The 12832-nt window shown below is 37.0% G+C and overlaps 1 protein-coding gene across 2 annotated transcripts in view; it reads right to left on the bottom strand.

The window, feature by feature from the left end:
• LOC306785224 (mitogen-activated protein kinase kinase kinase kinase 3-like) overlaps positions 1 to 12832 on the bottom strand; it is a 52722-nt gene that overhangs the window by 15420 nt on the left and 24470 nt on the right. For both annotated transcript variants that reach the window (XR_013772396.1, XM_079279512.1), the window contains exons 11-16: positions 7048 to 7129; positions 6796 to 6915; positions 3291 to 3360; positions 3156 to 3214; positions 1638 to 1694; positions 232 to 287 (exon numbers count right to left, since the gene is read on the bottom strand). Coding sequence is in view for 1 of the 2 variants with exons in the window: in XM_079279512.1 (XP_079135638.1) it covers positions 232 to 287; positions 1638 to 1694; positions 3156 to 3214; positions 3291 to 3360; positions 6796 to 6915; positions 7048 to 7129 (444 nt within the window). In the remaining variant the exon portion in view is untranslated. The remainder of the gene's footprint in view (positions 1 to 231; positions 288 to 1637; positions 1695 to 3155; positions 3215 to 3290; positions 3361 to 6795; positions 6916 to 7047; positions 7130 to 12832) is intronic.

Below are 12832 nucleotides of genomic sequence, written 5' to 3'. Positions count from 1 at the left end.
CCCCCCCCCCCCAGAGAGGAGTGATAAATTATTCACACTCAAACACACTGCAGCTCTCAAACCAGCTGGTACTGAACACATGAACGCACACATAAACATAAAGCGTCCACACAAGAGAACATGACAACGCTCACCGGCCAGCAGGTGGCGATGATGAGCGACGTCATCCAGACGTCAAATACCAGAGAAGAAGAATCTGATTATGTGGTTAATGAGCTGAACTGTTCTCACCTGTTTCTACTGAGGACGACGAGTGGTCCTTCATCTTCATCCTTCACCTGCAGCTCCTGCAGGAGAGAAAGATTTATTATTTTCAGCTCCACAACTCCTCCTCCTCCTCCTCCTCCTCCTCCTCCTCACTCCCATGAAAAGCCTGCAGGAACTCCAGCTTCCATCTGAGCACATCTGATTGGTCGTTACAGCGTTAGTGCTGACTCAGCAATTTTCAACCGTGAAAAGGTCCCAACGGACCAAAACACTGCTGCCTCGTCTTCAGTGTGTGTGTGTGTGTGTGTGTGTGTGTGTGTGTGTGTGTGTGCGAGCGCGTGTGTGTGTGTGTTTTTGCATTTCCTTCTGTTTGAATCTTGAACTTTTACAAACACCTGAGCTGGTTCTGATGGGAACACTATGCAAACCTCTGATTGGACGACTAAATGACACACAAATTAAGACCGACCAGTTATAGCAGAGCAGGAAGTGACATCATCCAGGTGGATGAGAGCGTGAAAGAGAGGTGAGGACAAAGAAAAAACAACAAAAGAAAAAAAGGTGACAGAGTTAGCATGTTATAACCATGTTATTAGCATGATAGTAATGTGTTATTATCATGTTTTAAATGTGTTATTAGCATGTTATAAGCATATTATTAGCATGATATTGTGTTATTAGCATGCCATTATCGTGTGGTAAGCATTTTATTGGCGTGTTGATATGTTAATAGTTGATAAGCGTGTTATCAGTGTTATTAGCATGATATTAATGTGTTATTAGCGTGTTATTAGTGTTTTATTAGCATGTTATATGCATGTTATCATTAATGTATCATTATGATGTTATTACCGTGTTATTATCATGCTATCATCAATATGTTATGTTATTACATGTCATTATCAGTTATATGCGTGTTAAGCATGTTATAAGCATGTTATAAGCATGATAGTAATGTATTATTAGCGTGTTAGCATGTGTTACAGTCAAACTGTTAGCTCTTAAGATTCAACGTTGTTTCTTTACAGTGTTTGTCTTTGCTGTCAACAGACTTTTCAATAATATTGATACTAACAATAAAAAAACAATAATCATAAAACACAAACAGACTGTTACCCCAATGCTAACAAGCACAAGGACAGCTAGTTAGCCTATTAATAATAATAATATATAGGTAGGAGGGTGAAAACTATTAAAACAAACTTAAAATCAAGTAACAAATAAATTAAAATAATTGGTCAAATGTGTCTAAAGACAGTATCTGATCTCTTGACTGTTTCCGCTTTTAAATCCTAACTGATCCAGATCTGAGGAGCCAGTACAGACTTAGACCTGAACCTGGACTCTGGAACAGCTAGCAGGACTAAACCAGCAGATCTGAGAACCTTTCTATTGTGTGTATTGTTTTGTCTATTTTTTGTGGATTTTACCAGGTGTGATCTTGCGGTGAAGTAAAGCTCCTCCTCACAGTCCAGGAAACGATCCGACTGTAAAGAAGAAGAGAAACAATGTGCTGAGTCATCGCAGACACAAGAGTGTGTGAGCATGTTACACCTGCTGATATGGTATGAGCTGGGCGGATGAGGTCACCTGTTGGAGGTTTGGTTGGAAGGTTGGTGAAGACACATATGAAGCATTTTGAGCATCATACGCTAAATTATTTATGTGATATATATATACACACGTATATTATTATATTATTCATGTAAAGGAAAACAGCTGACGAGTCAAAACACGCCTTCATAAACCGTTTCTCTAGAGGGCTTTTATTTGACAACAGGAAGTCAGCCTTAATGTGATCATATTCATAAATATATATTAGTGCTGGGCAACGATTAAAATATTGAATCGCGATTAATCTCATTGTTATGGCAAAGTTCAATAATGAATTATAAAGTAGTGTATTGTGCACTTTTATTTTAAAGTACTGCTATATGAACTAAAGGGCAATAACATTTGGTTCACGAGATGCAGGCAGCATGTTTCATACTTAATGTGACTATAATTCATTCTTTGTTGGCATCTTATTCTGAAAACCGGATGTTGGTCTGAAGAAACCGGATGTTGTCTCACGTATATATATATTTATAGAGAAATATATAAATATTAGTGCTGGGCAAGTTAACGCGTTATTAATGCGTTAACGCATTCATTAATTTACGCCGACAATTATTTTATCGCGCGTTAACTCATTTTAAAATGTATTATATATATTTTTTTTTAAATTGAAAGACAAGAGACAATACATAAACATAACAACAAGAGGATGACAAGAACAGTGGGATAAAGCCAGCAAACATCCTATCGTCAGCCTGTCTCATGTTTATGGTTTTGTATTAGAGATATGATGTCCCTTCAGGGTTGCCGTAGAGAAAAGGCTTCCGCTGCTCTGCCTGGAGACGACTGGACATCGCTGGTAAACTCAGCAGACACTCACATGTTAGTGCAGCTACATGCTGACATTCACCGTAAACACATTCAAACACACAGATCGGGAGCGAAGGACTTTGAAAGTTAACGGAAACATTAACGTGAGACAACAAACGGTTTCTTCAGACCAACATCCGGTTTTCAGAATAAGATGCCAACAAAGTATGAATTATATTCACATTAAGTATGAAACATGCTGCCTGCAACTCGTGAACCAAATGTTATTGCCCTTTAGTTCATAGAGCAGCACTTTAAAATAAAAGTGCGCAATACACTACTTTATAATTCATGATTGAACTTTGCCACAACAATGCGATTAATCGCGATTAAATATTGTAATCGTTGCCCAGCACCAATATTAATATATATATTTACATGTAATCTGTAAAATGTAGTCAGGTGATAAACTTGACTAAATCCAGTAGTTTGAAGGAGATGTTTTTCACATAAATATAAAATAGATATTAGAGATGAATTATGAGCTGTTGAATAGTGTGTGTGTGTGTGTGTGTATTAACCTCATCATGATGAGCTTCAGTCTCTTTCCTCAGAGGAGGATCAAACTTCATCTGATCAACTGAAAGAAAAAATATGATCACAACACAGCTTCATCATCATCATCATCATCATCATCATCATCATCAAATACTGACAGTTAATCTCAGACAGAGTTTTTCCTTCTCTGGTGTTTCCAGACGGGATCCTCTGAGGGACAGAGACAACCTGCAGAGAGACAGACAGAGAGACAGACAGAGACAGACAGAGAGACAGAGACAGACAGAGAGACAGACAGAGACAGACAGAGAGACAGAGACAGACAGAGAGACAGACAGACAGAGACAGACAGAGATACAGAGACAGACAGAGAGACAGACAGACAGAGACAGAGACAGACAGAGAGACAGACAGAGAGACAGACAGACAGAGACAGACAGAGATACAGAGACAGACAGAGAGACAGACAGACAGAGACAGAGACAGACAGAGATACAGAGACAGACAGAGAGACAGACAGACAGAGACAGAGACAGACAGAGATACAGAGACAGACAGAGAGACAGAGACAGACAGAGAGACAGAGACAGACAGAGAGACAGACAGAGATAAAGAGACGATGTCAGTAGTAATCCAACACAATATATGTTGGGGTCTGATAAAGATGTGCTCTGAAACAAAGGGATCCGCCTGCTTGTTCAGCCAAAAGCCTGATCCAAGTTGACAAAGCACCAAACCCCCCAAGAAACAATTTCGGGTGACCAAAACTCAGCGCTGCCCTCATTGGACGAGGCCGGGAATGCCGAGGTGGGAACACGAAGTTGCTTTTTTTAAAGAAAACCCCAGGTATCCTGAAAAAAAAGAACTTGGAGCAGAAGGAAGAAAACGCATTCTTCAGAGAAAGAGGACGAATTCTCTTTTCAAACAAACATTTGCCGGTGCCGAGTTCAACCAAGGAAGCGCCGCACCGAAGGACCACGCCGACCATTAAAAAGTGATATCAGTAAGAGGTCACTTGGTGTCTGGGCTAGTTAGGTCATTGTGTGTTTATTACATTGCTTGTTGTGCTTAAGTTACTGTATTGTTATAACGTGGTGTTGTGCATGCTCAGTAATCGCAGAGATTAACGACCGAGATCTACAATAATGTGGAGAAATGACTGTATTTCATACCGTTACAACTGTTTTGAGATAGATCAGTCACCGCTAGTGGGGTCGGTAGTTTGTTGTTTTATCATTTCAAAGATCAGAACCGCAGTTGGGCGAGTCCAAGATAGTCAGCCGGGTTCCTGTGGATTAAATAACAAGCTCGGTATTTCACCACGGTGGTGAGGATCGGCTTTGTTTTGGAGGATTTCTTTTGTTTTGTTTGCTTTCTCTCTTCTTCGACTAACACACACACATATAGCGTTAGCTACACATATGCAGTATATTGGTTGAGCTAACGGCTTCAGACACGTGTAGATAACACAATCTCTATTGTCTCTCGCCATTTAGAGTCTCTCGCCATTTAGAGTCTCTCGCCATTTAGAGTCTCTCGCCATTTAGAGTCTCTCGCCATTTAGTCTCTCGCCATTTAGAGTCTCTCGCCATTTAGTCTCTCGCCATTTAGAGTCTCTCGCCATTTAGTCTCTCGCCATTTAGAGTCTCTCGCCATTTAGTCTCTCGCCATTTAGAGTCTCTCGCCATTTAGAGTCTCTCGCCATTTAGAGTCTCTCGCCATTTAGAGTCTCTCGCCATTTAGTCTCTCGCCATTTAGAGTCTCTCGCCATTTAGTCTCTCGCCATTTAGAGTCTCTCGCCATTTAGAGTCTCTCGCCATTTAGAGTCTCTCGCCATTTAGAGTCTCTCGCCATTTAGTCTCTCGCCATTTAGTCTCTCGCCATTTAGAGTCTCTCGCCATTTAGAGTCTCTCGCCATTTAGAGTCTCTCGCCATTTAGAGTCTCTCGCCATTTAGTCTCTCACCATTTAGAGTCTCTCGCCATTTAGAGTCTCGCGCCATTTAGAGTCTCGCGCCATTTAGAGTCTCTCGCCATTTAGAGTCTCTCGCCATTTAGTCTCTCGCCATTTAGAGTCTCTCGCCATTTAGAGTCTCTCGCCATTTAGAGTCCCTCGCCATTTAGTCTCTCGCCATTTAGAGTCTCTCGCCATTTAGAGTCTCGCGCCATTTAGAGTCTCGCGCCATTTAGAGTCTCTCGCCAAAATTAATGTCAGGGGCTTTCCCTTGGTGGGGCACGGTTAATAATGCTCATAACATTGACAAAAATCACGAGTCTCTCGAAACTCTGACTGCACTAACGATAAAAGGATTTTCGGCTCTCTCTCCCCAGATGAAAGCATCTCGCAACATGTTGCTTCAACACCAAATGGGACTCGATTTGCTGTTTGCGAGCCAAGGGGGGTTATGTCATGTCATAGGTGAACATTGCTGTACGTTTATTCCAGATGCGTCCGAAAACATCACTGCCACTATTCAAGGCCTCAGCACCTTATTAACTGAGATGAAAGCTAGGGACGTATCAGACTCAGATGGCGGGTGGGACTGGTGGTCCTGGGTGACGGGGGGAGGGTGGCTGGCGTGTCTCCTTCGATTGGCATTTCCTGTGGGGATCTGCATGTTACTCCTGATGTGTTCCACTTGTTGTATCGTCCCGCTACTCAAACGTCTATTTGCTCAGATGTTTATGCTCCAAATGGCCATGTATACGCGTGTACCTGACAACGACCAACCACAACCTGAACTAATTCCCCTTCCTGGGTACACAGATGACTTCGACACTGACACTGACTGCTCAGTTGATTCCGATACTCAGGTGTAGAGACGAGTCTGATTCTCTTTTAATTGTAGTTTGTGGTTATTTGAACCGTATTGCTTGCTCATGACAACCAGAGACTTTGTCTCACTAAAAACAGATTTTTGCAATGTCAACTGTGTATTTGACTCAGGTTTTCGGGTTGATTTGTCTCATGTTTCTCTCCTGATCTAGCTAGGAACAGACCTCTCAAGACAGAGGCAGAATAATCCTCTGGGGTCTGTTGAGACAAAGGCAGTCCACCCTTTGTTCTCTAGTTAGTATTTTAACATTTTTTTATTATGTTAATTGTGGTTATGGTATAACCAAAAGAGTGGAGTGTAATGGTAAAAAATGTTTTAACCTCCTTGTCATATTTTCTGTGAGATATGTTGCTGGTTAGAAAGTTCATTTGTACGGGCGTCTGGATGTCTGAACACATTGACCTATTTGGTCTAGGACAAAGGTCACCTTTCTATCTTAGTCGGGACAAACAGCCGACGTGTTCTTTCTCTATATCAGCTGCTTCTGGTTAGACTAAACATGTCTGCCTTAGTCTCCTGTGTTTTATCTGTTCCTCTCTGCCGGCCGGTATAAATATCTTGTTTTGATTCTGCGTCTTTAGAGCATATTCACAGCTCACTGCAATACGTGGTTGTGTTTGTGTTCTCTGTTTGCAAACATTAAATAATAATGAAACTTTGATCATTCATCAAGACTCTGTTTTTATGTTAAACACTTTGGATAAAACCAACTTCACTCCTGAACTTGTTAAGGAAATATTCCACAACAGTATACACATATATATCGATATATACATATATAGATATATATATATATGTATGTATATATACATACATTTATGTGAGTACCTCTGCGTCGATCTCGTCATCGTCCAGGTGGTCCTGGTAGGGGGTCTGGTCCAGGTTACTGACTTTATCCAACAGCTCCATGGCCAGAGCACGACTGAGAGGCTGAGAGACAAAAGGTTGCTGGGGGGGGGGGGGGGGGGGAGACAGTGTCAACTCCCTTTCACCTGTGGAACCTGTTTTCAAAATCTCATCTGGTTTATTTAGGAAGTAAGAACCATCACCATCATCATCCTCATGACAGCGTTCAATTACCTGCAGAAGTTTGTCAGCAGTCGGACGTTTCTTGGGGTTCTTGGTCAGAGCTGTTTTCACAAACTGATGGAAATTGATGGTCCTGCAGAGAAAAACACACACAGATACGGTGATGATCCATAGTTTAATGTTCTAGTGTTGATGATCAATAGTTTAATGTTCTAGTGTTGATGATCAACAGTTTAATGTTCTAGTGTTGATGATCAATAGTTTAAGGTTCTAGTGTTGATGATCAATAGTTTAATGTTCTAGTGTTGATGATCAATAGTTTAATGTTCTAGTGTTGATGATCCATAGTTTAATGTTCTAGTGTTGATGATCAATAGTTTAATGTTCTAGTGTTGATGATCAACAGTTTAATGTTCTAGTGTTGATGATCAATAGTTTAATGTTCTAGTGTTGATGATCAATAGTTTAATGTTCTAGTGTTGATGATCAATAGTTTAATGTTCTAGTGTTGATGATCAATAGTTTAATGTTCTAGTGTTGATGATCAATAGTTTAATGTTCTGGTGTTGATGATCAATAGTTTAATGTTCTAGTGTTGATGATCAATAGTTTAATGTTCTGGTGTTGATGATCAATAGTTTAATGTTCTAGTGTTGATGATCAATAGTTTAATATTCTAGTGTTGATGATCAACAGTTTAATGTTCTGGTGTTGATGATCAATAGTTTAATGTTCTAGTGTTGATGATCAATAGTTTAATATTCTAGTGTTGATGATCAACAGTTTAATGTTCTAGTGTTGATGATCAATCATTTAATGTTCTAGTGTTGATGATCAATAGTTTAATGTTCTGGTGTTGATGATCAATAGTTTAATGTTCTAGTGTTGATGATCAACAGTTTAATGTTCTAGTGTTGATGATCAATAGTTTAATGTTCTAGTGTTGATGATCAATAGTTTAATGTTCTAGTGTTGATGATCAATAGTTTAATGTTCTAGTGTTGATGATCAATAGTTTAATGTTCTAGTGTTGATGATCAATAGTTTAATGTTCTGGTGTTGATGATCAATAGTTTAATGTTCTAGTGTTGATGATCAATAGTTTAATATTCTAGTGTTGATGATCAACAGTTTAATGTTCTAGTGTTGATGATCAATAGTTTAATGTTCTGGTGTTGATGATCAATAGTTTAATGTTCTAGTGTTGATGATCCATAGTTTAATGTTCTGGTGTTGATGATCAACAGTTTAATGTTCTAGTGTTGATGATCAATAGTTTAATGTTCTAGTGTTGATGATCAATAGTTTAATGTTCTAGTGTTGATGATCAATCGTTTAATGTTCTAGTGTTGATGATCAATCGTTTAATGTTCTAGTGTTGATGATCAATAGTTTAATGTTCTGGTGTTGATGATCCATAGTTTAATATTCTAGTGTTGATGATCCATAGTTTAATGTTCTAGTGTTGATGATCCATAGTTTAATGTTCTAGTGTTGATGTGCAGTGATGATCAATAGTTTAATGTTCTTGTGTTGATGATCAATAGTTTAATGTTCCAGTGTTGATGATCCATAGTTTAATGTTCTAGTGTTGATGATCAATAGTTTAATGTTCTGGTGTTGATGATCAATAGTTTAATGTTCGAGTGTTGATGATCAATAGTTTAATGTTCTCGTGTTGATGATCAATTGTTTAATGTTCTAGTGTTGATGATCAACAGTTTAATGTTCTAGTGTTGATGATCAACAGTTTAATGTTCTAATGTTGATGATCAATAGTTTAATGTTCTCGTGTTGATGATCAATTATTTAATGTTCTAGTGTTGATGATCAACAGTTTAATGTTCTAGTGTTGATGATCAACAGTTTAATGTTCTAATGTTGATGATCAATAGTTTAATGTTCTCGTGTTGATGTGCAGTGATGATCAATTGTTTAATGTTCTAGTGTTGATGTGCAGTGATGATCAATTGTTTAATGTTCTAGTGTTGATGATCAATAGTTTAATGTTCTAGTGTTGATGATCAATAGTTTAATGTTCTAGTGTTGATGTGCAGTGATGATCAATTGTTTAATGTTCTAGTGTTGATGATCAATAGTTTAATGTTCTAGTGTTGATGATCAACAGTTTAATGTTCTAATGTTGATGATCCATAGTTTAATGTTCTAGTGTTGATGATCAATAGTTTAATGTTCGAGTGTTGATGATCCATAGTTTAATGTTCTAGTGTTGATGTGCAGTGATGATCAATAGTTTAATGTTCTGGTGTTGATGATCAATAGTTTAATGTTCTAGTGTTGATGATCAATTGTTTAATGTTCTCGTGTTGATGATCAATAGTTTAATGTTCTAGTGTTGATGTGCAGTGATGATCAATAGTTTAATGTTCTGGTGTTGATGATCAATAGTTTAATGTTCTGGTGTTGATGATCAATAGTTTAATGTTCTAATGTTGATGTGCATTGATGATCAATAGTTTAATGTTCTGGTGTTGATGATCAATAGTTTAATGTTCTCGTGTTGATGATCAACAGTTTAATGTTCTAATGTTGATGATCCATAGTTTAATGTTCTAGTGTTGATGATCAATAGTTTAATGTTTGAGTGTTGATGATCCATAGTTTAATGTTCTAGTGTTGATGATCAACAGTTTAATGTTCTAGTGTTGATGATCAACAGTTTAATGTTCTAGTGTTGATGTGCAGTGATGATCAATAGTTTAATGTTCTAGTGTTGATGATCAATAGTTTAATGTTCTAGTGTTGATGATCAATTGTTTAATGTTCTCGTGTTGATGATCAATAGTTTAATGTTCTAGTGTTGATGTGCAGTGATGATCAATAGTTTAATGTTCTGGTGTTGATGATCAATAGTTTAATGTTCTCGTGTTGATGATCAATAGTTTAATGTTCTAATGTTGATGATCAATAGTTTAATGTTCTCGTGTTGATGATCAATAGTTTAATGTTCTCGTGTTGATGATCAATAGTTTAATGTTCTCGTGTTGATGATCAATAGTTTAATGTTCTAGTGTTGATGTGCAGTGATGATCAATTGTTTAATGTTCTAGTGTTGATGATCAATAGTTTAATGTTCGAGTGTTGATGATCAACAGTTTAATGTTCTAGTGTTGATGTGCAGTGATGATCAATAGTTTAATGTTCTTGTGTTGATGATCAATAGTTTAATGTTCTAGTGTTGATGATCAACAGTTTAATGTTCTAGTGTTGATGTGCAGTGATGATCAATAGTTTAATGTTCTGGTGTTGATGATCAATAGTTTAATGTTCTAGTGTTGATGATCAATTGTTTAATGTTCTCGTGTTGATGATCAATAGTTTAATGTTCTAGTGTTGATGATCAATTGTTTAATGTTCTGGTGTTGATGATCAATTGTTTAATGTTCTCCTGTTGATGATCAATAGTTTAATGTTCTAGTGTTGATGTGCAGTGATGATCAATAGTTTAATGTTCTGGTGTTGATGATCAATAGTTTAATGTTCTCGTGTTGATGATCAATAGTTTAATGTTCTAATGTTGATGTGCAGTGATGATCAATAGTTTAATGTTCTGGTGTTGATGATCAATAGTTTAATGTTCTCGTGTTGATGATCAATAGTTTAATGTTCGAGTGTTGATGATCCATAGTTTAATGTTCTAATGTTGATGATCCATAGTTTAATGTTCTAGTGTTGATGATCAATAGTTTAATGTTCTAATGTTGATGATCCATAGTTTAATGTTCTAGTGTTGATGATCAATAGTTTAATGTTCGAGTGTTGATGATCCATAGTTTAATGTTCTAGTGTTGATGATCAACAGTTTAATGTTCTAATGTTGATGTGCAGTGATGATCAATAGTTTAATGTTCTAGTGTTGATGATCAATAGTTTAATGTTCTAGTGTTGATGATCAATTGTTTAATGTTCTCGTGTTGATGATCAATAGTTTAATGTTCTAGTGTTGATGTGCAGTGATGATCAATAGTTTAATGTTCTGGTGTTGATGATCAATAGTTTAATGTTCTTGTGTTGATGATCAATAGTTTAATGTTCTCGTGTTGATGATCAATAGTTTAATGTTCTAATGTTGATGATCAATAGTTTAATGTTCTCGTGTTGATGATCAATAGTTTAATGTTCTCGTGTTGATGATCAATAGTTTAATGTTCTAGTGTTGATGTGCAGTGATGATCAATTGTTTAATGTTCTAGTGTTGATGATCAATAGTTTAATGTTCGAGTGTTGATGATCAACAGTTTAATGTTCTAGTGTTGATGTGCAGTGATGATCAATAGTTTAATGTTCTGGTGTTGATGATCAATAGTTTAATGTTCTAGTGTTGATGATCAATTGTTTAATGTTCTGGTGTTGATGATCAATAGTTTAATGTTCTAGTGTTGATGATCAATTGTTTAATGTTCTGGTGTTGATGATCAATTGTTTAATGTTCTCGTGTTGATGATCAATAGTTTAATGTTCTAGTGTTGATGTGCAGTGATGATCAATAGTTTAATGTTCTAGTGTTGATGATCAATCGTTTAATGTTCTAGTGTTGATGTGCAGTGATGATCAATAGTTTAATGTTCTAGTGTTGATGATCAATCGTTTAATGTTCTAGTGTTGATGTGCAGTGATGATCAATAGTTTAATGTTCTAGTGTTGATGATCAATTGTTTAATGTTCTGGTGTTGATGATCAATAGTTTAATGTTCTAGTGTTGATGATCAATTGTTTAATGTTCTCGTGTTGATGATCAATAGTTTAATGTTCTAGTGTTGATGTGCAGTGATGATCAATAGTTTAATGTTCTAGTGTTGATGATCAATCGTTTAATGTTCTAGTGTTGATGTGCAGTGATGATCAATAGTTTAATGTTCTAGTGTTGATGATCAATCGTTTAATGTTCTAGTGTTGATGTGCAGTGATGATCAATAGTTTAATGTTCTAGTGTTGATGATCAATAGTTTAATGTTCTAGTGTTGATGTGCAGTGATGATCAATAGTTTAATGTTCTCGTGTTGATGATCAATAGTTTAATGTTCTAGTGTTGATGATCAATCGTTTAATGTTCTAGTGTTGATGTGCAGTGATGATCAATAGTTTAATGTTCTAGTGTTGATGATCAATAGTTTAATGTTCCACGGTTCTTCGTGCAGATAAATCTCCATCAGTCTGCTGCTCACGATGCTCAAAGCTCACATTCAAAGAGAATCTTCTGTCTCTTTATAAGCATTAACGGCACCTTGTTGGCTGATCATCAGCAGCTCCATGATTGGATACATATTATATCACTGTTTCCATCGATGGATGGATAGATGGATAGATGGATGGATAAATGGATAGATGGATGGATGGATAGATGGATGGATAGATGGATGGATAGATGGATGGATAGATAGATAGATGATAGATGGATAGATAGATGGATAGATGGATGGATAGATAGATGATAGATGGATAGATAGATGGATAGATGGATAGATGGATAGATGGATGGATAGATGGATGGATAGATGGATAGATGGATAGATAGATGGATAGATGGATGGATAGATGGATGGATAGATAGATAGATGATAGATGGATAGATGGATAGATGGATGGATAGATGGATGGATGGATAGATGGATAGATGGATAGATGGATGGATGGATAGATGGATAGATGGATGGATAGATAGATGGATAGATGGATGGATAGATGGATAGATGGATAGATGGATAGATGGATGGATGGATAGATAGATAGATGATAGATGGATAGATGGATAGATGGATGGATATATGGATGGATAGATAGATAGATGATAGATGGATAGATGGATAGATGGATG

This window comes from Melanostigma gelatinosum (assembly GCF_949748355.1).
Source record: "Melanostigma gelatinosum genome assembly, chromosome: 11".
Lineage (NCBI taxonomy): Eukaryota > Metazoa > Chordata > Actinopteri > Perciformes > Zoarcidae > Melanostigma > Melanostigma gelatinosum.
The sequence above is the reverse complement of the archived record's forward strand: the minus strand, read 5'-3'. Positions and strand labels throughout refer to the sequence as shown.